Below are 26,792 nucleotides of genomic sequence, written 5' to 3'. Positions count from 1 at the left end.
AGAATAGAGTGAAACTGTGATACTAGGCTAGAGGTAAGAAGAGAATGGAGTTTCTACCTTTTTTTCTGATATGCTACTGATGGGGTGTTCTGGAATATTCATGCACTTCCAGTTAAACTTTTATTGGAGATTTTGGAAAAATCTATCAGTAGATAGGGTAAAAAAAATCTATCAGTAGATAGGGTAGTAGAACTGCTTAAAATAACTGGCACAGTTGCAAGATAGCAAAGAACTTAAAAGCTTGATTTTAGTTTAATGGAGAGGAGTGAAATCATGTGATCAAAATTCTATACTTTGTGTATGGACTTGAAGGCTCTTAAGACAAGTAGTGTGATTGAACAAGAAGCAGGTGTCATATCCACCATTAGTCTTAAAAGTGGGGGGGGAAGAAAATGTCTAGAGTTGAGTATTTGGGAGAGTGCTTGTGGGTAGGCTGGGCTAACAAGTTAGGATGGAAAATAGTTTCACTGATAGCTAAAACCAATGATGTGAAGGAAATGTGTGAAAGAAATCAGCAGAATGGCAGAGAATGGATGAGAGTGAGGTTATAATTTAGGAAATAGGTCTTTGATTCTTCTAAATACTATACAAGTGAAAAGATGCTCCTAGACACTCCTAGACAGTGGTTTGACAAAAGAGGAGTTTGTGGACTTGATCAGCCATTGAAGAAATATTGGAAAACCATTGTTGTTATTTTACCTATCATTGCTGAATATTTCTTCTGAAATCTTGGGAAAAGTGTCTGAGACAAGAAAAGAAGATAAAAGCTCAAGGAGAAGACAGAATAACATGTGAGGAGCCAATGATAAAGCTGAATGGATGCAGTTGACTATCCCTGTCCTGATGTTTGTTACTGTTTGCGACGGCTTGAACATGGTGAGAGAAGACAAAAGCCTAGCTCTAGCTATACAGTGTCTGGTCCCGTCATGGAATAGAAGATCTTAAGTTGATTGATGCATTAGCTGCGTGTAACATTTGAGGCATGATAAATGACTTGGGTTTAACAAAAGCCAGCGTTCAGTGGTAGTTCTCAAGTCGGCTTATCGTACTCTGTGTGTGTGCTCTGAATGTTTGGTTCTTTTGTGCCACAGCTGTGACATACAAGTATTTGCAAGGCAAAGATTAAAATATGCTTGTTTGTGTTTTTCGGTGTGTATTTTTTTTTTGTATATTTTTTTTGTGTGTGAAAACTAGGAAATCTAATGTTAGTGCTTGTGTTATACATGAATGATACAATTTAAAATGAATTTTTCAGTGCGACTACTCTGTAGCTGCCAAATACAAATAAAAAGGACCATGTTACTTCTTAGACGGAAAAACCTAGGCAGACTGCATAGCCTGTTTGAGTGTAGTGGAAGTTAATGGAAAATCTGAAGAGAATGAAAAGAAAACTGAGTCTGCCAAAAGATAATAATATTTGTTCAAAGGGATGCGTTGAAGAATTTCTTTGTATGCTGAAGCCAGTATAAATACTGCTTGTAGTCCTGAGGATTTTTGTACCTGTTGCCAAAACTGTGAGTGTAGATGAAGCTGTGGATTTTTTTCCATGAGCTATGATTATATGATGATGAAATTTGTGTTCTCCATACTAAACAGGTGTTAACCACCAAATTGCTGTACAGTATCCGTGATTGAGTATGTGAGTTTCTAGTGGAGAAACAGCTTGTTCTTGAATACGCAGAGTACGTTTGTTGGAATTAATTCAGAATAATTTGCTTGAAAACGAGGTCTGCTGCGTTTAAGAAACTTACTTGTCATTACGCAGGCTCCCTTCCCCCCCCCCAGCTTTTCAAGTGGTGGAATCTCAGCTGTAAATTATTTGGCACAAAACCTTGATTGTGAAACAAGTTCTTGTAATCTTTTGTTTCCCAGAGATTAAAGTGACTTCTTGTTTCTGTGACTTCCTCTGTTCATATTAAAATAAAATTTCTGTTTTTTTTTCAATTTTGCTTTAATTGTGAACATTTTGAAAGCAGATGTAACAATTCTGAATTCTGAGTAAAATAATGAAATTATTGAATATCTGCTTTTACTTTACAACCCATACTTTAAGTCTTAATCTTACTGATTTGGCAGTAATGCTTGCTTAAATTTTAACTTTCAGTTTGGTTAGGTGATGCATGAGATCTAAGCAATTCTTCAGTGATACTGGAATAAACTCATTGATAAATTTTTTTATACTAGTTGTGGTTTAGTAAGTTATGAACTGTTTCTTATTTTATTTGTATAGCAGCGATTAAATGCTATTTTAATAGTACAAGAAATTAAGTATAAGGTCTTGTTAAATATGCTGTTTGATTAAACAAGAGAAAACTGTCTGTTCTCAAATGAAGTTAAAGTTCAGTGAAATTAACCTGAATTTGAACAAAATCATTTGTTTCAATAACCTTGTTGATATCTACTCAACTTTATTTTGTAAGTAAATATAACATCTGGAGACATATGTAATACAGATGTAATTGGCAGAAACGGTTCTTAGAACACCACTTATGACATTCCCTAATGATGTGATTGATGTCCATGAGTTTTTCATTTATTTGCAATGAAGAAATAGGACATTATATATATTAGAGAGAGAAAAAATATATGAGTATATATATATATTTTACAAGCTTATATGTTTAAGTGTATAGGGGTAGCCCAGCTCACTGTTTCATCTCACTGGGGGATTGTCACTAGAACTGTTCACTAGTTTGCTGTTGCATCGTGTGCTCAGTAACTGCTTACTTGAACTGTCAGGTTTCTTGTTGCTCAGATGCACCATTTCATCTCCAAATGCTGTAGTTGAACTAGCAATTATTTTTGTTATTTTTTTCTATCTTTCTTCACTGTTAGATTTCTCTGCTGCTCTCTTATCTTCTCTGCTGTCCCCTTTTTCCCCTCTTTTTTCCTCTTCAATTATTTTCTTCCTAGAAGCTTGACTGTAATAAGTATGTAAACAACTATTGTATACTTATAAAATAGTGAACAGTTTTGTAAGTTTTCAGGAGCTTGCAGATAATTGTTACTTGAATAGTTGAATTTCATAAATAGGACTGAGTAGGCAGCAAATTTACAGTCATGGAGAAAGTGCTTAAGATATCTGCTGCAATGAAGAAGTAGATTTGTGTTTCATCTTAGTAGTAATGCTCATTTAGAAAGGAAGAAAATGACAGTGAGATTGGGAGAAATTAAAAAGAGAAGATTGTCATGATAGATTATGAACTGTTACTGTATTTAATACATAATATACGTTTTTCCCCCCACAGAAATTAGCAGAGTACGGAAAGACATGTATAACGACACATTAAATGGTAGTACGGAGAAGAGAAGTGCAGAATTACCAGATGCTGTGGGACCTATTGTACAGTTACAAGAGAAACTATATGTGCCTGTAAAAGAATATCCAGATGTAAGTATATCTTTTTAGTCCCTAAATTATTTCTTGATCCTTGTGGTCATCTCTAAATGTAAATTTCCTGTGGTGCCACCCTTGGATCGCTCTGAATTGTTTTTGACAAGATACTTCTTAGGAAAGCTGTGTATGTACTGCTTGGTGGCTTGATACGTAGTAAAGCAAAAGGTGAGTGGTTGGAGGCTGTGTGGATTGTAATTTTCCGTATCTACAATCTGAATTGTCTTGTTCCTTCAATACTGTCAGTCCTGAGAAACTGTGTAGTGAGTTTTGTGGGGGAAGTAGTTCTTGGACCATATACTTTCCTTGGACCATGTACTTTCCTCTTAGTATTACTCTGAAAGTCAGTATTTCACCAAGGCACCCCTAGATGCCTCTTAGAGATGATACTACTGTTAGTCACGTACCTATGTAACCAGTTCTTTTGCATATAGAATTTTCCCTTAGGCAAAGTTTCTTGCATGCATTCAACTGTTAGAGTTTCCATTGGGTCAGCTGTTCTTTCGCATGTGTAGCATTTTGAGGGAGAATGGTTTCATTTAACGGGAAATATTTAGAACTCTCTGGTCTGAATAATTTCTTAAAACAGCCTGGAAGATAGTCCTGTCAAAATGAACCCCATCCATTTTCTTTAATCATTGACAGGAAATTGTTACTTCCTCCTTGTACAGGAGTTGAAGTAGGGAAGCATAGGGTTTAAATGAGGCATTTGCACACTGAAGTTATATAAAAATGGAAGAAAGCACAGAACAGCAAATAATGGATGTAACAACACCTGTGGTATTTCTTGGCTTTTCTTTGTATTGTTATTAGATTCAACTCTACAAAATTAATATTTTAATGCTGCTTAGAATATTTAGGTCTTTAAGTAAAACCTCATTAGAAAGTTAAGTGCAAGTCACTATTCAAAACTGAATGTTCAGACGAGTCTCCCTTTACAGTCTTCACAAAGTTGGTTTATTGCTTCTGAATTAAAATACCTGTTTAAAGAATTTGTATTGACAGTAAGAACATGTCTCTTCCCTCTCCTTTCTTTATTCTTCCAAATTAAGTATATATATATTCATATCTATCTGCCTATATGTATGCATATACATATGCTTATCCATATCCCTGCTAAAAAAACACTAATTATTTCAAAACTAGTTGGAATTCTAGATCTTTGAGAGGAGCTGTGTAATACAGTTGTTCTGTAAAATTAACTTTTTATTTAGATATGTGTACATGGCTTAGGTTTATACTAGTTAATGTCTTTTTAAAACATAGCTTATTTGTTAAAATCTTTTCATTTAATGATTGTAAAGTGTATCATTTGTGAATAGCTACCTTAACTATCATTTGCAGTTTTTACAGAACTTGATGCTTGATCTACTAGAATTATGAGGTAGAAGGAATAAAAAGGAGTTGTACTGATGATTAGGCTTTTCTTCCAGACATCAAGGGTGCGGTAGCTCAGCGTTTGTCTGGCAGTTGTCAAATACGTTGTAAATAAGCAGGGAAGAGGTTGTCTGTAGTACTGATAAAACACTTATGTAACTTTGTCTGTAGGATTTCCTGACTCTAGCTGTGGCTACCTCTTCGTTTGCCTTCAGAAGAATGCTTTGAAATGATTGCTAAATTATTTTATTAAGCTCTTGGAAATTCAGAAGTTGGAGAGGCTTGTGCTTTGAATATGTATGACCTGCAATAAAAAGGTAGTTGGTTCTTGTGAGATAATGTGAAAAGTTTGATAGAAAACATGAAACTTCTGTCACTACTCTTTTGCTTGTCACTAACAAATCCTTAAGCTAGCTCAAATGCTTTCTGATATTTCTGAGCTTGTTTGTGACTATCTTCTTTAAACCAGGAAAAGAACAGTAAGTTTGAGCTTTCTCAGTCCTGTGCTTGAAGAAAAAGCAATACAGTTTGTTCAGTCAGGCACTGCTTGTTTCAGTCATGGTGGCATCAGTTTAGTAGAACTTGCCTCCGCCCATGCTAGGTATTATTATATGCTATTAGACTATCACTTCAGCTTGGTAGAGATGAGTGTATTTTTCTGGATAGGTTCTGAGTGTTGTACTCTGCAATCTATGCTTAAATGGGAAGCCAATTCCTGCATTTTCTGTGTGTTCTTGTTGCCTACCTGTTGTATGTCTGTATTTGTTCCTGGCTCAGAATGAGGATCTGCTCAGCCTTGATAATTAGTTAAGAACGAGAATATGTCAGTGTATACAAGAACAACTCTTAAACCTTTTCTACAATTTAGGAATGGAATATCTTGCTTAGCATTCAGGCTAGTACAGTGTTCAGTCCGGAGTGTTGTGATTCTAAGTTGTCTCAGAGAACATGAAATTTACTTGTAAAGATAATTTTACTGATAGCAATCGCTAATAGCACAGCGTTGCATTCAGCCTTTTATTCATATTTAGCAGTTGCTTAAATTGTGATTGGATGCAGGAAAGAAAGACATGCTATGCAGGCTATCAGAATGACTTTGTCTGATAAATCCAGTTAATTCCTTACATCACTGTCATTCTCTTGCCATTGACAATACTGTTTACTTTACAAAGATGTAAAACTGGGTAGTCCTAAATGTTATTCGGAGAAAAGTGATGAGAAACAGTTTTCTGATGTAGATTTAATTTTTCTTTAAACAGAAGCAAAAATAAACAAAAGTAAACTATTTTGGTGCTCTAATAAACATGCATTCTGGTAATATTTTAATGTTATTCTAAATCAATTGACTGGATTCTAGATCAGTTGACTGGAGTGGATACCAAATAGTACTGAAGTGTAATTTTGTGCACAGAATCCTAAATCAATCATGAGACATAAAAGTAATGGTCCGTCATCTTTTTTAACAAGCATGCATGCATTGTATGCATTCCACATATGTATACATAACCATACAACTATGTATTTATAAAAAATAAAGCAGTGTATTTTCATAGCTTCTGTTGTTTTGTTACTACTATTTAACTGTTCTTGGAGTACTTACACAAAGAAAGCAATATATAAGCTTGAATTACATATCTAACACGCGTATAAAATCCTCTTCAGTCTCTTAATTTTTTTTGTGTGTATTAAATGTCTTTCATTCTGGGTTAGACTGTAAGAACGTAGTTGATGTAAGGTTCAAATTTACGAAATTAATTTTCATCTGAAACTGCCAGTAGTTTTTAAATGTGGGCTATGTAGAGTCTGCACTTCTGTACTAGTATTTGAAGAACGTGATAAGTCTTACTAAAATTTCTCATCTACTTTTGCATGTCATGTTGAGTTTTCATGGTGTAATCGGAGTCTAATAAGTTGCATAACTGTTGGGGTGATCTGCAGTCAGGCTCATTTTTTCCAGGGCACTCTACAATAATATAATTACACATATTGTTATGTATATATTATTTTTAATCGTGTCCTTGGAAGATGTTTGATATTTATGGAAATGTTAGTCTTGAAGCTGAAATTTGGGCTGTTTATCTTTCTTGAGACATTTGTGCACACCAGAAGTGTGTCAGGCAAATTGTTTAGAATGAAGAGTAGGTTCTAGTAGCTGTACTTCACTTGCCCCTTTGGTTTAAATTATGTTCTCTCTACAATTAAATCATTGCATCATCATTTAGCTTTTTGGTGTTGCAGTTAGAAAGGACTTCCAATTCATGGAAAAATATATTTCATCACAATTTTAAAGTGTATCTGGAAATATGTGGAAAATTAGAGCTTGTAGGAAGCAGAAGAGTGGAGGGTATGCTACTGTTTGTAGGTGAATGGTTAATGCTGTATTTAGCATTTCTTATGCTTCAGATAAATGATTTCTTTGCTTGAATTTCCCTTTAAGTGCCGAGACTAATTTTTGATACCAATTTAAACAGTTTTTGGAATTAGTACCAACAAATATTGGACTGAATAGATGTTTTTCTGTTATAATCATGGCTTTATTATTAATAAATGCCCTGTTAGCTCTGATTAATGTGAAATTCTCTGTTGGAACTCTTCTGCGCCTCTTCAGTATAAATGTAAGAACTCAGTAATTATCGCATCTGAAGTAGTATGTCCTTTGAGTATACTGAAGCTCAAAGGCCAGCAGTGATAAACAGCTTGTGCATACTTTCTGACCATTTTAGTTAAAACTGTTTAATTAGTATAACAGAATGATGAACACAGGGATTCATTTTACTATGGGGAACTTACTGACAAAACATTTAAATCCTTTTTCAATTTGGTAATATCAGAGTTTAATAATATCCCTAATATGGATTAGGAAAATGATAACATCCTCTTTATTTATTGTTCTAATTCTTTTATTTAAGCTGTTCATTCCCTAATGATCAGGGAAGGAGGCTAAAAAAAGCTAGCCTTGTTTACCCTTGCAGTAGTAAGGAAGGAGGGAATATAACTCTTGGTAAATAAATTTGATCTACAGAGTAACCGTCGGGGCTTGAGGAAGATTTGGGTAAACGTCATCTACTGATGTAACTACCAAATATACTTGAAGGAACTAAAATAGTTTGCTTACTAATGATATATTTGGAACAACGCTCTACTAAAAGTAGTAAGTTGAAAAATAAAGTATTTGTTTGAGTTGGAACATCACAAATTTATGAGGTTTTACACTCTCTAGTTGCAAGTAATAGACGAACAGATTCATTGAAAAAGATCGCCCTTGTTTAGATGTTAGCAAAGTGGAAATCTACAAGCCTTTTCTCCTCCTGTACCTAATGTTTTATTGTGTATGTTTCCATTACTGACAATTTAATTCACCCTTTGAAAGATAACTTTCTTTTAAGTTCTGGTTCGCACTCTACTGTTTAGGGTATTTTCTAGCTCCCTGCTTGAAAGTTGACATGCATCATTATTTGGTTCAGACATAAGCCTTTGAAATCTCCAAAACAGGTTTATTTTAGCTTCTGAGATGCCTTGAAGATTTAAAAACAAATAAAGAAAAAAAAGTAACCCTCTTCCATAGTCTCTGATGGTAATATTCCAGGCTCAACATCAGTTCACCAGTGCCAGTGAGCTCTGCCCATACCTCATCCTTGTGATAGTTTCTTTCCTCATATTTAACGATTGAAGCATTGAGTACAATTACATTTGACAGGAGATTACATAGTAATTTCTCTGTTAATATTACTTACATTTCATTCTTGCTTTCATATTTTTATTAACTTTTAAATAGATTTATTAGGGTACATGTTTGTTGTGATGATTCTTATATTAAGAAATTCTTCAAATTAACATCATAGGATTAAACTTACAGATATGTCCAGTGTGTGTATGACATTTCTGGAAAGTAGTGGATTGTTTTTCTAGTTTAGTCTTTATCCAATTCCAACTCACAAGGGTGAGAGTCCTCTCATCTTACAGTAGCAGTTACTGCTAGATATTGGGTGCCTCCTGTATACCATTAATAGAAGTTGGAGGGACCACATACTGCAGGAGAATAGTAGGCTAGAAAATGACTCCAGACAGTATGTACGACCTACTGTTTTTCTGTGAATGAAATAATAATTTTAGACTATGGTTAGAATAGATAGTTAAATTAACCTTACTCAAAATGGTTAATGTTGGCAGTTGCAAAGAATGTTTCAAATTGAACTTTTTAAAGAGCAACTTAAGACTTAGTCGTCAACTAGTCGTCTATCATGCTTGTTTTAGCTTGCACAGTGCCTTTCATTATGGCTGGTCTCTCAATTGTAATCGTCTCTGCAGAGTTAGGCTTTCAGTGGGCAATTTATTTGATCAGAGTTGTCATCTTAATACCCTCTTTTGTTTGAATGTTCTAGAATTCTGTGCTTTATGTGCATAAATATCTTTATTTCATGGATTGCAAAAATATCTGGGTGCGTGGCTCCAGTTGGTCATGTACTATAGCTTTTAACTTGTTTTGTCAGTTTGTGTATGCTTTCTATTCCTGATTTCCCTCAGTACTTCTACGTATTTTGTGTAGTATCTCTTGCAAGTCTAAAAATGCAGAAGAGTTGTGTGCAGATAAAGTTGTGTTCAAGTATAGTGGAAGTTAGATTGTGGAGTAGAGAGATTTATGGAATACACTGTTTTTAATTGGATTTTGTTCAATCTGTTGTTTCAAACATTTATTAGAGTAGAAGAAGGTTTTATACAGAGTGGAGGAAGTTCTTCAGAATGATATTTGCTTGCTGTTGTGAGTGGTTGGGTATAGTTGGGTACACTGTGGAACTTGCTGGTAGCTTTTTTGTGAGTTGGCATCTTGTGTGCTTTAACTAGGATTGGAGAATTAAGTAAACATGGAAATGCACTCACAAGAGTTGAAGGTAGAGATGTCTTTAAAATACATTTCTTAGTTTAGAAATTGCTCCTAAGGCAGCTGAATCAGTAGTAGGTTCTCTAAGTTCTGTTACTTTTTTCCAGAATAAATTTATCCCCAAGCCTTCAAGGTGCATATTCATTACAGGAAAAAAAAGAAGTCATTTAAACAAGAAAGTGAACTGTTAATTTTTTAAAGAGGTAGGACATTTTGAAGAACATTTCAGTTGTCAAGGCAAATTCTTAATGCAATCTTACATTTGTAGTATTTGCTTCTTACTTGAATAAGATTATTTTTTTCAATGCATTTGCACCCCATACTGTTAGGTTAATTGGCCTATTTCCATGATTATCGTTGAGAGAAAGATTGTACACAAATTCCAGCTTAACGAATAAAGTTTCTATTAAGATCTTTATTTTCTTCTGTATTTTGTTTTATATTATAGGAACTGTTGCTTACCTATCTTAGTTTTGAACATTTGAGTTTATAGGAAAAGACAAATGCTACCTCAACAGATATGCCTGCATGGCAGATTCTGTTTGGTTTGTAGGTATTCATCTGGTTGATATATGTATCTATTCAGTATATTTAATTACTGTCTGCTGTGTTTTAAAGCCATTAAGAACAGTAGTTGGACTTGGTTGTTTCCTTAGAATTACTTTGACAAAATATTTATGCACAACTCTTAAAGTGTTTGGATGTTTTTTTCCTCATTAAGAAGAGTATAATAATCTAATTCTGTGAAGGCTCTGATTTCTTCTGAAACTTGCTGACCTTACTTGAAACTGTGCAGTAGTTTCCTTAAAATATTGTGTATGAAAATAAAAGATAATTCTGGTTGACGTATCCTCAGTTCTCTTTTTACACCTTACCTGCATTTATGTTAATTGTCTCTTATTCTATAGCATAATATTCCCTAATGCCCCCTGTCTTCCTGGAAGGTTTGTTGTAGTGTACCTTCATCCACACAACATTCAGGTTTTTAAGTTGCTCTTGTTAGTTGATGGTTCCCTCTCCTGCCCTCAAAGGCTTCTGTTTCTTTATGCTGCTGACGTATGCTTGAGAAGTATACTTTAGATGTGTGATTTTTAAATGATCAGAACGTATTGACTTGAAAAATTCAGGTTTGTCCTAAGCATAAACTTTATGACCTGGTGTATCAAAGGACATTGAGAGCTTTATCTTGTTAGTGTTAGAGAGACTGCTTGCTCTAGGAAGATCACCAGTGAAGTTGACTGAAAACTGTCTTAAATATGTAGCAGTTTCTCAGGATATTATTTCTTTACTGCCAAATGCATGTGATCTCAATAAGTAAATGCTTCATGAAATAGCTGTCTTGCTGTTGCAGATTTTTTTAATCATGATTACTAGTAGTGACAAATCAGTCTCCATTTAATATCTTCAGTACTGATGGTAAGGAATATATTACTCAAATCAACATATTAAACTTCCAGGTCATATGGCTTAACATCATTTTTTGAATTTTACAGTTTGAATTGACTGTACTTGATCACTTAAAAAAAAGTGAAGATCACTTTCTTTGAAAGAGAAGCAAAAAACCACTGTTGCAAAACACAGATACTAAAATAGTGTTTCTTGGACTTTGATCTGTTTCGATTTCTGAAGATGGGCCAAAATAAGATTTTTTTATTTTTTTCTTCCCTTCCTCAAGTCCAAATTTATGTCCTTGAAACCTGGAAGGCTTGTTAGCCTTTCTGAAGGATTTCCTGCGTTTTCAAGGTAATAGTGAGTGCTCAAGTTGAACGAGAGAGAGAGACCTGGAAATCTGGCTTTGTAGCATATATAGGGCTGGAGATGCAAGCTAATGCTAACAGGTAAATTAGCATGTGGTCCTGAAGCACGTTGCAAAGCTTTATGGTAACTTTTTAATCAGCTTTTTTTTCCCTGTGGGAAGTGGGAGGTAATTCCTTTTCTGCTGCAATGAAAATGAGCTGCGTTGGTCTCCTTTGACAGACAGAATGTAATGCTTGTTTGTCTCCTTCCTTTTAAAAGCTCCTGGGTAAAAAGCAGAAGCTAATTAAAAATGAATCTTGAGTGAATTTTGAATTGTTGATAATGCTGCTACTTTGTTAGCAGAAAATCTTCCGGATGATGGTTTCAATATTATTTGATACGTAAAGGTAATGCTGTAATTGTAATGCTAGCTTTACCTGGTGCTCTGTGCTGCTTGATGCTAGCTGAGGTACATGATTCTGTGGTGTAGATGTGATGAGGCTTGTACCTTTAAATGCTCCTGACCAGTTGAGCTTTCTGAGGCATTACGGGCCCTTTTCAGTTTTGCCTTTGTCTGTGTACTACCATCTTACAGATAGAGCAGAGTTGAAGTTAGGTGCTTCCATATTGTTAGCAGAAGCCATTTTGAGGAAGAAAGTACTAGTGGAGATATCCAGAGGGCTGTAATTGGGTGTATGTTGTGCGTTTCTGACCTGTGCTTCTGCATCTTGACTTGGATTTTGCAAACTGTTAGAGATTCTGGGAGTTGTAGATGTACATCATGCACTTCTGTAACAACCTTTCCAGGGGGCGAATGGAGTTGTTCAATTTCTGATTTGAAATACGGTCAACAGCAAGAAATGTTTCTATTTTTTTAAGTACTATTTGGACAAGAACAAATAGACTTCAGAAGCTACAAGACTTTTTTTCTTTTACTTATGGTTAAAGTATATCACTTGATGTCTTGTAGCAGAATTACACAAAGGCTACTAACTATATAACCTAACTAGTTTTTTGGTTTTGAGAGGGGGCTTGCTTTTACAGATATTTTGTTGAAATAATTTGATGTTATTTTGTCAAATAATACTTTCATGGCATGAAATTCTGGATGCATGAAAAGTGTGTTTATGTTTAGGAAGTTTAAATAATTTCCCACTCTTTCCTGAAACGTTAAAAAATTCCTAAGTTTTTCAGCAAAGCAGTACTGGGCTTGGTTGTTCTATTGCTTAGTGTGGTGCTTAACCGTTTTTATTTAATTTTTATAATTGACAGAGCGCTATTTTTGAAGAAAAATATGATATTACTATTTTTATAATACAACTTCAAGATTTTCTGATTTGGAAGCACGTAACCTGTGTTTCTGCTCACCTCTCAAGGTGACAAAGTTATTTTTGAAACTTGGAATTATAAAACAAAACAATTTAACAAAATCTGCTGTGCGAAATTGATGTGAAACTTTACATCTAAAATTCTAGTAATTGGCAAGATGAAATGAAGTGGTTGCTGAGAATCTTTCCTTAGCATTAACTTAAGTATAGCCTCAAAATGTGTTTCTGCTTGGTCAGCTCTTCCTTTCTGGGGGGAGAAAAAAAAAAAAGACTGCATTTACTTGATAATTAAAAAAAAAAAAAGAGAGAGGTGGGGAATGGTGTCCCCTAAGTAAAAGAATTTCCATTTCTGCAAAGTATTTGTAATAACAGTATCACCATCTGCAATTGTGCTCCAATTTAAACATATCTTTCTCACTTCTAATTACTGAGAATAGGAAGCAGTGTACAGCAAAATTGCCAACTTAAGTGCCTTGGGTAATGTCACATGTAGTCACATCTAATTAAAAGGTGTTATTATGGAAATGAGTTGTTGGACTGTATATCCTAAGGATCCTTTGTTATTGGAATATGAGTTTAATGATGTAGACTGAGGCTTGGAGGGCACTGCTGGAACCTACAATTAGATTTTGGAGACCAACTTACCCAGAGCACGACTTGTTAATTCTCAGGATAAATGTGTCACAATTCCCAAGTAGAGCATGGAATTGAACAATTTTTACTCATCTCCTGGTGTTATTGAAACTGATGTCTTCTTGCTGTTCTGAAAACCTCATCTTAGTGAATAGGATGAAACAGATTATTCACTATCTTGCTTAAGCATGCCTACTATTAGATTGTTCACGGGATCTGGTTTCCTGAAAGACTTTCTGTTAACAATCTTTCAATTACTGTTTAGAGGGTTTTATGACTACTTAAAGGAGGAAACTACCAAACTGTACTGTAGGCTTTTAAATCATTGCAAATGGGCCTCTAATGATAACAGAGATTTCTATTTTAAAAGCATGAAATTGTTAATTTGTCTATCTTTACAGCTTTCTCACTTACGTTGATAATTCTAAGCAATTTAAAATCCAATTATTTCCAAAATATGACAGTAATTAGATTAGTGTTTTTACACGAACAGAACATGTAGCATAAAATAGGTTTTGAGGGGTATTATTTTGTTCTCGCTTGGAATGAAAGTGAAACTACTTTAGTAAGATTATTTTTAAACTTGTGGCATGAAGAGAAGGGTTAATGTTTAAGATGATCTTAAATGTAAAGCAAATGTGACCAATACAAACTAGCACAGTTTGTATTGGTATATGTGGAAAGCGTTGAGAAAACAGAGGCAAAACATATAGTACAAACAAATACAGTACAAACAAGAGCTTCTTGTAGGCGACGATAGACTAGTGTTAATTAAATATGCTAAAAGAACAAATTGATGTTTCTCTAAAGATCTAAAGGTAATATACGTAAAAAGTTACCCAACTTAGAAACAGTAAAACTGAGATCAGGAGCTGAAAATAAAAAAATGTTTTTCACCTTGACTGTGTTTGACATGGCATGGCTTTTTTCTCTGGTAACTGATAAGGTCTGTGCTTTGTTGTTGTGTGTTCTTGTACTCATAGCTGCTGATCCAGCCGGTGTTGTTGTCAGCTCAGTGAGGAATGTCAGTGGACTGGAGTGAAAGGGACATTAAGTGGCTGACACTGAGGGATGGCAGTAAATGAGATGGGAGCTAAATATATAGGATTGTGACATTCTAGCAGCTGGCTGAAGTCCTACTGTTTGCTGCTGGGGTATACTAGACTTAAAAAGGAAGAGAATGCATTGTAGCTCTAGGAAGAAGAAAACAGCTGGTGGCTTATCTGTCAGCCCCAACGACAGAGAAGGTTAAAGAGTTTGGAAGGACAAACTTTAAAAGAATACTTTTATTAGGTACATAAAATGTAAGTTCTTAATTTTAAATAAATTATATTTTATGAAATTACTCTAAAGCTTTTCAGCATGCCATGGCTCACCAAGTACAAAAATAGATGAATACTTCATTTTTGTCCAGAGAAAGTAGTTTAAAAAATTAGTTTACTTTTGTGTCAAGCTGTTTGTTAGGTGATGTTACGATAATGTTCTTGTGATTGATGCTTCCTTGCTCTTCAGTGGAATTCTTGGGAACATTTTGATACTTGATATCTTTAAGTTTAATATTAGATAAAAACAAATGTTCTCAAATAGTACAAACTTTGTATGTTCTAATTCTGCTCCTTTTATTAACGATGAAGAAAAGTATCATAATGTGATTTATTATGTATTTACAAAATGGAAGCTAATGTTTGGAAAAATCACTGCTCAGTTGCGTAGATGGCTCTCTTCCTTGATATGCAACTGTAAGAATGAGCGCTGCTCCAAAAGTAATGCCTCCTATTTTATAGTGCTTTGTAGCTGATAATTTGCTTTATCAAACAGTGTTATTTTCTTCTTTTTATCTGTTGTAGTTTCTATGGAAGTAAATAGGAGGCATTACTTTTGGAGCAACCTACATACATCTGTTAATTTTGTGTGCAATAACAGCTATCAGAATATAAGTTAGAAATGTGTCTAACACTTCGGCTGGAAGATTAATCTTGCTTAGTATTTTTTGCTGCCGCTTTTTTCTTCAGTTTCTACTGTTTTTTTTCTCATGGAATTGTTCAGTTCTCAAACCCAAACTAAATCATTTGTTCTGGTTTACAGCTGTCAACTGTCTCAAAGAAGTAAAGCCCATAGCCTAATTTTTGGTTCTTCAGCAGATCAATGCCTGCTGAACAGGCCTTGCTGTCCCCTGTTGTATTTGAGATAGGTGTCTGTGCTGGTTGGGCATTCTGGAAGCAGCCCTCTGGTGGGGAGGTTAACAGAGCTTTCTCTCAGAGAAGCTGTGGGCTTAGGAGAGTGAAACAGTACTCACTTTCTTCGGAGTGGGTTTTCCTTGTTGTTGCTATGTTCTTTGACATGTACAGACTCCTTGTCCAGCACTGATCTGTCACACTGGGATGAGATCAGGAAATCCCAAATCTTGTCTCCTTAGGAGGAGCTTGTCCCAATGTCCCATTGTCCCCCAAAGCTTGTTGGTGGTTTATGGAAGAGAGGTGTAGCCATTGAACGTTTTTTTAGAATATACGAATAATGACATTAAGACATTTGTCTTAATGTTAAGTGCTATTTTCCCCATGTTAAGTAACGGCTTCTCCTTGTTATGAACTTCCAAAGTGGTTTTCTAGCAATTTAAGATGGTCTTGCATTAGATTATTGTAATCATTTGTGCTTATCTTTACTACAGGGAGTGCTTAAATAGGTGTGTGAAAGTTCAGATTGACTGCACGTAACTTGGTGTACGAGATAGGGTTTTCAGACCTTGTATAAAAGAGATTAGAGAGATTTGAGCTTCTTTACTCAGGGAATTTGATGTATTGTGTTTAGTCAGATTTTACTTTTTTGTATATCCCTATGCAGAGAGATTTATTGATATGGAGCTAGGTAGTGATTTGAAAATCTTCTCTTGCATTGATATGTGATACCGTTCTTTAAGTGGCGGTTACCTTCTGAATTAGCACAGCAGCCCTTCTGGATCTCAGGTGATACTTGTATTGACCTAACAACTTAAAATTCAAAATTATGTGATGTATTATTCAAAACCACCTGCACAAACATTAGCAAAATTGTAGCAGATTTAATAAATAAACCTTTATCCCTTCTACTTATCTAATGCAAGTACTGATTACTTATAATATTAGCTTTCTTTCCATGCAATCATTTAATTCTGTACAGTGCAACAAGAAACAGTTTTATTGTTTGAGTTACTGGTCAGAAATTTAAGAATTACTCTTAATTCTCTCAGACTTTCTAGTCTGTTTATCACACTTTCGCTGCTTCTACTTAAAGCAGCTTAAGCAGTGCGACTTCTGCAGCATTTTGAAACTTCTTGAGTACTTCACAAGATAAGCATGTTTTTCATCTTTTCTTATTTGAGGAACTTGTGCACGCTGCGTTACAAAAACAGGTGGAATCTTCTGCGCTGATGAGCTAAAGATAGATTTTCTGTTCTATATTGTGATTGGAAGTGTGGATGAAAATTATACTGGTACAACAGATAGCAAAATAAATATAACCTTAATTTTTTTGATTTTATATGTGCATTCTTAGTTCTTATGGCAGCATTTTGGTAATGGGTCCTGACAGATACTGAGCTTCAGCAGATAACAAAGGAAGACTATATGTTGACAGTGCTAACTAGTTGTAATGCATTCAGTTAGATGGGCTTTGGTACTACTGAGGTTCTTCTGTTGCGTGACTTAGAATTTCTGTGCTAAAAGTAAGGCAGGATTTAAATATATTTCTAAGTGTTAGAATAATATTTAAAAAGAAATCTGAATGAAATAACAAACATCTAATTTGCATACTTGATAGCTTATTCAGAGGTTCTCTTATAAATGCAAGTTAAGAATTCAGACAAAAATGGCATTGCTTTTAAAATTATCTGTTCTCTGGGACTTTTTTTAATTTTTCTTCCTGTAATAAAGAAAGCTTTATTGCCATTATTAAACTGACCTGGAAAGTTAGCCCAATTTTATTTATTATTTTTAATGGATCTGATCCATTATATTTACATGGGGGGAGTTGTAAAGCTATTTGTCAGTTAAATAAGCTCGCAAAGCCTTCAGCACAGAGGTTATTAGAGGTGAATAGTGTGGATTTAAAGGATTTAGTAATTCATTCTAAATCCCAGCTATACTTTAAAAGGCATTTTTATTTTTTTGCTTTTCTTTTTTTTTCTTAAGGATTTAAAGCACTGGGATGCCTTCTGCTGTGTAAAAATAATATTCTGTTGAAATCACAGAGATAATCTGGTTTGTCTAGATTACAGCTGCAGTGATCAGAGTGATTCAGATTCATTCTTTTGACTGATCAGCAGTGGCTGTTAGTCTGGTTGATCAGAAATGAATGTAAATGATCTGATCTATCAATCCTGTCAGTAACAGACAGGTCAATCCTGTTAATAGAATTAACCTTATAGAACTGTGCCATCTTTAAATGGAATGCGTTGATATTTTTATTTTAAGGTGGCTGTTTTTTTATGCTGTTGTGCTGTCTTGAGGCTTTAATTATTACTGTGGTACTTTGTAAAAAGACTTGTTTTTATTATTGCAAGCCACATACGTATTAAAACTTGTCACCCAATTAAAACAACCTCAATTTTCTACATAATAGTATAGTACTTATTTTGACCTAGCTTCTAAAATATGAGTTGAATTGATCTTTAACTGGTTAAATAATACTCTGTTACAGGAATATCTATACTAGCATAGAGAACTTCATAATAGTAGCCCTGGGAGCCTGAGGGATACCCTTTGAAAAAAGTGGTACTTGTAGTATGTGTTTTTTAACTACTTTTTAAGTTATAAATCTAAATATAAAAAAAAAAACAAACTGATTTTTACTATTTAAAAATTCCTAAAAGGTCTTGCTTATTCTATATACCATCTTCAGTTTTTTCAGGGAGCTTCACTAACGAGAGGCAGTTATAAATGAACATTGCTTAAGATGAATCACAATGTTCATTGTAGTAATCCATCTTTGAAGTCATGAGAGCATGTGTTGCTGATGTCCAAGAGGGAAGGCTCTGGATGCTAATATTTTTTTTAGTATGTAACAGACTTCAAAACACTGAGCATTAACTTTGTTCTTTATGTTCAAAATCATTGTATTTTAGTAATATATTACAATTATGTTCATATCCTTTACTTTTGCATTAAAAAATACATTGCTTAAACAAGCTTTTGACCTTGACTAAGCTTGTCTTACTCCTACAACAATTATCAGGTCTTGCCTGTAACACAATGAGTTCTCAGTTTGCTTTGATGATAGTATTAGAATGGCGTGTGTCAGATACACCCAGCAGATATAAGTGGATATATCTAGCCTAAGCAGATTATACATGTCATTCACTACATATGTACTTTGGCATTCACTTGGTTATTTTGCGTAGAAAACTTACTTGATAAAGGGATGAAGGGAGTGTTTCTTGGGCGTTGTTGTCTACAGTCTGTCTTCTGTTACCAGTAGGTGTTTCTGGAAGAGATTTCAGGAAACAACTTCAGTTTTCATCAACAGCTTAGCAACTACATTAAGGTTAGTTTGTATTAAAAAAAAATTAGATATGTTATTACTACTATCTATATTCAATATGTTGACAGTGTTAATCTGCTTTGTCAGCCTCCTCTCCCTGTAAAATCTCATCAGAGAGACTGGATCTCCTGGATACAATTGTCAAATTCCACTGGAGCATATTTAATCCTCAAAATATGTGCTAATGCAATTAATGAAAGATTTTGAAAACTCAAAAATATTTCTGAAACCAACCTTTTCTATTTGGTTTCTTGAATATGAACTAGTGGCGCAGCTGTGTGTGTAAACTTTTCATTCTTTGTTTTCAGTGAATCTAGTGTCATCACTGAGTAAGCTGCGAACATGATAGTTGTTTTTATTTAGTAGTTCTTGTCACTGGTTTCTTTTGAGCACAGAGTTTTGTAGATGTTTTCTGTAGTGATGGGTGTGGTGTTAAATCACTACAAATAGTAAGGTATGAAATGCTTCTGAATCTTTCTATGAATGGGAAAAGACACTTTCTTAACCAATGATTGTCAAAAATGTAGCCATATGATCTGTGAGATGAGGTGGCATCCATAGCTTGGCGTATTTTGGTATGATATTTTTTCTGAAAGAAAAAAGGTGGGAGGAGGGAGGGATGTAAATATGAATTAAAAGGCTATGTCTGAATTCATTCATGGCAATTTTGAATAAAGATGAAATTTCTTAAGTATGCACGTTAGTACTCCTTGCAGTCTCTGTATGAGTTGTGTAAATATCTATTTAAAAAAACTGTGATTTTTTTAAGATTATCTAAAAATGTAGTGGAAGCAATTTAAACTATCTTCAAATTATGCAATGCTGTCATGACTTAGAGCATCATCTTCTGATTGATGCAAAGACTTTTCCATTTCTTACAAGTTTTGTGTTAGTATGGTGCCATTTTTTAAGTTGGAAATACTACAATAGAATAATAGCTATATGTATAAATCTGTTTTGATTAAATGCATAAACTACTTTTCTTCAGTAGAACCGTACATGCAAAGAAGTACTCAAGAGTAATTAAATTGTAATTTTACGTATTCTTAGTTAATGTCAACATAGAACATCTTTTACTGTGAAGTACAACTGAGATTTTACGTAAAAGAATGTTTAAGCTATGTGCAAATTGTTCGTGCTCAGATAGGATATTATATCTGTGGCACAAATAAGCTTTCTAAGACATTTTTCATTTTGCTTAAAACTGGAATAGATTTTAAGAACTCTGTAAATGCCATGTATAGTAAATCATGGAACGCTTGCTATAATAAGATAGTGGAATAAATTAGTTTTTAATTGAGCAAAATAATTTTATAACCAAATGCGTGTTCATACGTTGTCTCACTTGGTAGATTTGGTTATTTTAATCCAAACTTTTTTCAAATTATTTTCCAAAAATAAAAACAAGATTTTTTTTATCAGATAAATTAGATCTTCATATCTTACTTTCAGGTGTCAAGGGAAAACACAAAATATAAAAACCACAGTAGCCCTTTGAAATGTAGTACTGCTGAATTCCTCCAAATTCTTCAGGTTTTAACTTGCATGGAAAGATTCTTAAGCATTGCATTCTTGTACAAAGTAAAAAACAGTCATGCTTCTGTGAAACCTTTCATTAATCAGCAGCTTCGAATTTTAGCATAGTTTGTTCTTGTTTTCTTTTGTTCTGGATGTAGAAGCTGATGAGGCATGGAAGCACTGTAAAACGTCTTGGTTTTCTTGGGTAATAATTGCTCTATATGTAAGACATACAAGGCTTTCTTATCAGAGGCTTTGTGATTCAGTCAACTTGTTAGATAGGACTGAAATTTTGTCAGCTTCTGCGAGTGTCTGTTGCTGTACAGCAATCGTTAAGATCCTGGACTAGGTACAAAGACTAAGATTTAGAGCAGCTCTTACTCCTTTCCTACTATGTTTGATTCTGCTTAAATATGTAAGTGATGCATAGGATACTTTTGTGCTTATATGCGTCACAAACTTGGAATTGTAGTACTGAGTTCTGATATTGAGTTTGTATAGGAAGATCTGAGAACACAATAAAAATAAAACTTTGTTCAGCTTTTCAAAAACAAAACAAAAACACAGGAAGATGATTACAAAACACTGAGTAAAAGTGGTCATATAAAATTAAGTTCAATATATATAGACTTGTTGAGAACAGAAACTAACTTCATGAAGGAAAACAAAGTATTCAGTTGCTTGTTGCTTGGGTATTGTTTATGTGGAAGGCAGTTAATGTTAGCATGGGACGTTTCTACTTCATTTTCTAACACACTCATTCTAACAGGCATTAACTGAATGCATTCATAGTAGCACAGTCTAGTCATCTTAAATTGATCAAAGCACTTTGTGAACCACTGATATTTATTTCTTATTAATTCAGTAGGAGTAAGGTGAACCCTGGAGGACTGGGCAAGTCCAGAGTGAAAATGAAGCTGTAGGAAATATAGAGAAGTATTCCAAATTTAGACATCATGTAGTATTTGAATAACCAATATTCTTAAGCACAGATGTGTAGTTTGAAGATGGTGAAGAAGGAGGGTGGTGAGGAAGAGTGCAGTTGGGTGAGAGCTTGGGAAAAAAAGCATGAGAAATCCTGAGTTAAATTGTGATTAAAACAGTTCTTTGTCCGATGTATCTTGTTCTAACAATACTGTTTGGTAAACCATTATGTGGCAGGTAAGAGAAGCAATAGATGCAGATACAATTGAATTCTGGTGAATATTTTGTTTCTGGCTAACTGAAAGGCTTGGTCAGTGCTGTTTTCTTGGTTGTGGTTTGGTAATCTCATACCTGTACCTAGTCCCTTCAGAAATGTCATTAATGCTCTCAGCTAGAGTTTTGATATGACACTGAGGAACTGAATGCTGACAGTAAGCTGTTGGTACAGAAGACTTGGGAATCATTTGTTAAAATAACAACTTGCTTAAACTGTGTTAACAGATTACTAGTGATGAGAGATTCAACTGATGTTCCACCTCAAATTGAGTCCTGTTCCCTGTTTGGGAATAACTTTCAGTGGAATAGAAAATACTCTTAGGAAATGTCATACTAGCTACTTCTGGAGGCAATTGAAGTTCAAAACTAGTGTTCCTGATGGTCATCAGTGTGGAATTCACTGTAAAAAATGAAGAACAAGGTGTTGTTGAAGAAGAGCACCTAAGTTGCGTGTGTATACAAACCTGAGGAAAACCGGCAAGTAATGAAGAACAGCATTTGGCACCAACAAGCGTTGGGGCAAACACAAGAACTGAAATGTTCAGGGATGGAGAAGGGCTTTTGGTCATCTGTGATGTGTTAATAGGAATGCGGTTTGTTAGATATGGTTGTTCTGACTAACTTAACTTTGTTGAGGTCTAAGCTGAAATGTTACCTTGTCCAGGCAACCTGCATCAAGAAACCCAGTTTAATCTGCCATTTTAACTTAAGAGTGTGTTTGCTGCCTTATTTGTTTTTTCATTTGTTCGCTTTGCTAAAGGAAATGTTAAAAATTGATTGATTTGGAAAATAACTGAATTTCTGTTGATGATAAATGGCCAGCTAGCAGTGTGCTGGCCAGGTAGACAGCAGTCAAAAAGTATGGAAGGGCAAAAAAGATATGTTTTTTTTCTTCAGGATGCTTCTTAGATGAATGTAGGGAGCAAATGAAGGCTAGACCAAGAGACCTTTTATGAAAGCCTTGTGGTGCCTTTATGAGACTGGGCCTACACCTGGCAGCATACTAGTCCAGCTACATAGATGTTCTATGTGTATCTGGTCGTGCAACCCATAACTGTTTTCAGGATCTGATGCACATTGTTAGCCTACTAAGGAGCATGCCTTGTTAGTCCTGTTAGTATGTATTTTATGCAAGAGTTTATAGCATTTAATGGAGTGGAAGTTAGGAGTGTCACTGTCCTAGATTGTCAGATTAAACTTAAAAACCTATTTTTACCTGAAATCCTTATCTTCCAAGGCAGAGATCGTGCAGTCATTTAATATGTAAAAGCAATATTTACCTCGTTCTTCCACCTCAGGAATTTAGTGTGGTGTTCTAAATTGATTTAAAAAACAAACGAAACAATTTATGATGTTTTAGAGATGGAAATACATCTTTATATAATTTTTTTTTACGTTGTTTTATAGAAATACTTTTTCTTTTTCTTCCAGTTTAACTTTGTTGGAAGAATCCTTGGGCCCAGAGGACTAACAGCTAAGCAACTTGAGGCGGAAACAGGATGCAAGATAATGGTCCGAGGGAAGGGCTCAATGAGAGACAAAAAGAAGGTAAGTTCTTCAAAAGTCAAAGAGTTTGATACATAAGTTTCTTTTGTAACATGGGACTATGTTTCTCTTATTCATCTTGATTTTTTGTTTGTTTTTATTCAGTGTGCTTCATTACTTAGTGGTTTTTACAGACTTAATGGTTAACGTAACCTACTTTGAGGAAGTTAAATATGCATGCAACATAATGATGCTACCGGCAGTCTAACTAGCTATTATAAAGTATTCTTCAGTAATGACAAGTTTCTAGTTGTGTCAGATGTTTCATAAGGCAAAGTTAAAATTCAAGTTAAGTATATTTTTTATGGAAGAGCTATTAATATTACAGGTGTCATTAAGAACTTTCCTTTACTGGAATACCAAAGGAGTGACTAGTGCAAATAGTGTGGATTAGAAAATACGTTAAATGTGTTTATTGCAGTGAATTTTGTCTGAGTGAGTGAAGAAGTGGTGTATTTCTGAATTTGTTTTCTGTTAAAGTAGAACTGGGATATATTTTGGGCTGTTCCTTGCCCTGTCCTGTAGTTTACATAGGTGGTTGCAAAAGTAATGCCTCCTATTTATTTCCATGGAAACTACAACAGTTGCAAAGAGCACAATGATGCTGTTTGACAGAGCAAATTCTCAGCTACAAAACACTATTATTCAACATAGTCACCACTTTAGCGATGCATTTTTGTCAGTGATGAACAAGAGCCTGCATGCCGCACTCAAAACTATCTGCACCAACAGAGGCAACTCAGTGTTTCACAGCTGCTATGACAGCACTGTTGCTAGGAAATCGTTGCCCATGCAGTCCATCTTTCATCGTTCTGAACAGATGGAAATCAGGAGATCGCAAATCTGTACTGTAAGGTGGGTGTGGTAGGAGAGTCCAGCCAAGATTGGCAATGTCTTCAAACTGATATGGAGCCTGGCACTATCATGTTGCAAGAGAAAAATTTTCTTCTGTGGTCTGACTCTGGAATCTGGAGCCTTCAGCTTAGTCAGTGTTGTGATGTAGCAGTCAAAGTTGATGGTTTGTCTGGGCTCCAGGAAATGAAGAAGGATCACCCCTTTCTTATCCCTAAAGACAGTGCACATCATTTTTCTCACTGAGGGCTGTGTCTTGAACTTATTCTTTGATGGAGAATTCATGTCACCACTCCACGGACTGCCGTTTTAACTCTGGCTTGTAGTGGTGACACCCTGTCTCGTCCTTGGTAATGATGTGATCCTGGGAACTGTCACCTTCATCTTCGTATTGGTTGAGTAGGTCCTGACAAACTTGCACGCGGTGTTCTTTCTGTTCCCGTGTGAACATTCATGAGACCCATCTGATGCAAACTGTGATATTCCAGCATTGCCTCCATCGTTTGTAATACATTTAAGCTGATATTCAGCTCCATACACAGTTCCTTGTTTGTGATCTGCTGATTCACGTGGATGAGCTGATGGAGAGGCTCTTCATTTTATGGTGTGACAACTGTGCATGGCCATCTGGAATGTGGCTTGTCTTTCACGTTGCTGTTTACCCACCGCTCTGTGTGCTCACAGCCACTGTTTGGTCTCCGTAAACATTCAGCAAGGATCGATGACTGTAACTGTGTGCAATTTTTTCCACATTGAGGAATTCAACGATACACCTTTGCTTGATACGCACTTCCGTGTCAGACACCATTCTGACAGACTGCCCCTCTGCTGCCATCTGTCACACGGCAACAAAATGTAATGAAATGTTGGTGGGAAGGTTCAACTGCTACTGCCGTACTACCAGCATCCACCTCTGATGTCATGGGCCAAGACAATAAAATAGGAAGCATTACTTTTGAAGCAGCCCTTCTGTATTTGCTCTGTCCATATGATTAGGGAGGCTACACTTTTTAGGATAGTCATTATGAATGCAAAGTTACTGTGATGTTAGCTGCTGGAAGTTATTTCTATTTACAGTTTTATGTTCTAGCTGTTTCCCCTTTCTTCTGGTTGTTAGTGCTGAAGTTGCCACAGCATCACCAATTCTGTTTTGTGATGTACAGTTAGCAATACTCTTTTCCTCTTAGTTCCAATAAATATTAATTCTTTTGGTTCTTTCCTTAGGAAACATTTCCTGATTAGTCACATAATACATTGTGTTGGTATAAATGTAACACCTGACAATTAAAACGGAACCTTTTAAAATGCCCACTTAGAAACCTCTGGCTTCCCAGAGCTTATAACCACGACTTTCAAATGTCATGTGTTGCCACATGTTTTCGTAATCTGTTGTAATACTTTTACCTACCTTTCTGTTATTCCACCATAGTTATGTTGGGCATTTAGATTGCCAGCTTTTGAGCAAAGGCTTGCTCTCATCTGAGAGATTTTGGTTGTTCAAGTTGTGTAGAAGTAAGAGTGATACTGTTTTAAATTATGTTTGATTTATAAAGGAGTTGAAGGATTTTTATTTTTTTTAAGATTCTGGTTCTCCTCCTGAATTCTTTCCACCTCTTTGTTTGGATGGAGATCTAACATATAAACTAGTACTATTGGGCCTTTGAATTGTGAATGGATAAGTAGAACTTGAAGGATTGTGAAATAGGATTTCCTACAGTTGGGGGGTAGTATAAGTCATACACCTTAATGCAGGGGAAAGGTCTACTTAATGGTTTATTCTTTTTTTTCTATTTTCATAGATCTTAAAAGACATGGAATATTTATTAATAATAGGGTTCTTAAATTCCGCCCATAAATGATGTATATTTGTTGTTGCCCCTTCTCTGTTTTATGAGGGAAAAGACTGGGGAAGTTTATCAGGAATTAGGTTATGTATTTTTTTTTTCTGAATAAAAAAATGTTTGTTCTGGTTCATTTATGTTCATAGATACTGTGAGCTAAAACATTTAGGCATCAGTTCTTTATAAAGCTTGCAAGTACAAATTGAGAGCCCAAACTTAATGGTCTTGAAATAATACCTTGTAGTGAACATATTTATATTTCAGATATATCTAAACAGTGATTCTCTGCTACAGAATTGTAGAATTGTATACGTTGGAAAAAACCTTCAACCATCAGTCTGATGTGCTGAGACACGTTGTTAAACCAAGACCCTTGGTGCCATGTCCATCTGTAACCTCTAGGTCTGGAGACTTGCCACACCCATAGGCACCCCATTGCAGTGCTCGATCACCCTGTCCTTGAAGAAATTCTTCCTAATACCCCATCCAAGTTGAGCTTTCCATGGCACAACTTCAGACTGTTTCCTTGCATCCTAGGCTCCAGATGTCATCTTGTACAACCTCTCTCCTCAAGCAGGGTTGCCTGGAGTAGGCTGGTCAGGACTGTGTCCAGACAGCTGTTAGATTTAGTGTCCATGATCTCCCTCCTACCTTTGTGCTTCAAAGTCCATCTTTTCCTGTGGGAAGTAACTTCCATAGATGGTGTGGGTAGTTTTACATTTTGGGAAAGTGGTATTTTTGGACTCATTTCCCACATCCTTCCTGCATTTTTTTTTTTAATTGCTATTCCAAAGAGAATAGTTGGCGTGAGTTTTGCCTTTAAGATAAAGCTTAAAGGAATTGGGAACTCTTTCTGAGTCTGAGTCTTCTTACCTGTTTTGTTTTGTTTAAGGTTAGTAGGAAATTGAAAGCTGTCTTTAAGGACTAGTTGCATTAGCTGGAAGTTTGTACACATTAAGTAATACAAACTGATC

The 26,792-nt window shown here is 35.2% G+C and overlaps 1 protein-coding gene across 10 annotated transcripts in view; it reads left to right on the top strand.

Moving 5' to 3' along the window:
* Positions 801-26,792, top strand: part of QKI (QKI, KH domain containing RNA binding) — a 109,987-nt gene continuing 83,995 nt past the window's right edge. For all 10 annotated transcript variants that reach the window (XR_002436345.1, XR_002436344.1, XR_002436343.1 and 7 more), the window contains exons 1-3: positions 801-876; positions 3,249-3,391; positions 23,012-23,128. Coding sequence is in view for 7 of the 10 variants with exons in the window: in XM_021389571.1 (XP_021245246.1) it covers positions 816-876; positions 3,249-3,391; positions 23,012-23,128 (321 nt within the window). In the remaining 3 variants the exon portion in view is untranslated. The remainder of the gene's footprint in view (positions 877-3,248; positions 3,392-23,011; positions 23,129-26,792) is intronic.

Source organism: Numida meleagris, chromosome 3 (assembly GCF_002078875.1).
Source record: "Numida meleagris isolate 19003 breed g44 Domestic line chromosome 3, NumMel1.0, whole genome shotgun sequence".
NCBI classification, from domain to species: domain Eukaryota; kingdom Metazoa; phylum Chordata; class Aves; order Galliformes; family Numididae; genus Numida; species Numida meleagris.
Note: the sequence above shows the minus strand (reverse complement) of the source record. Positions and strands in the feature narration are given on the sequence as shown.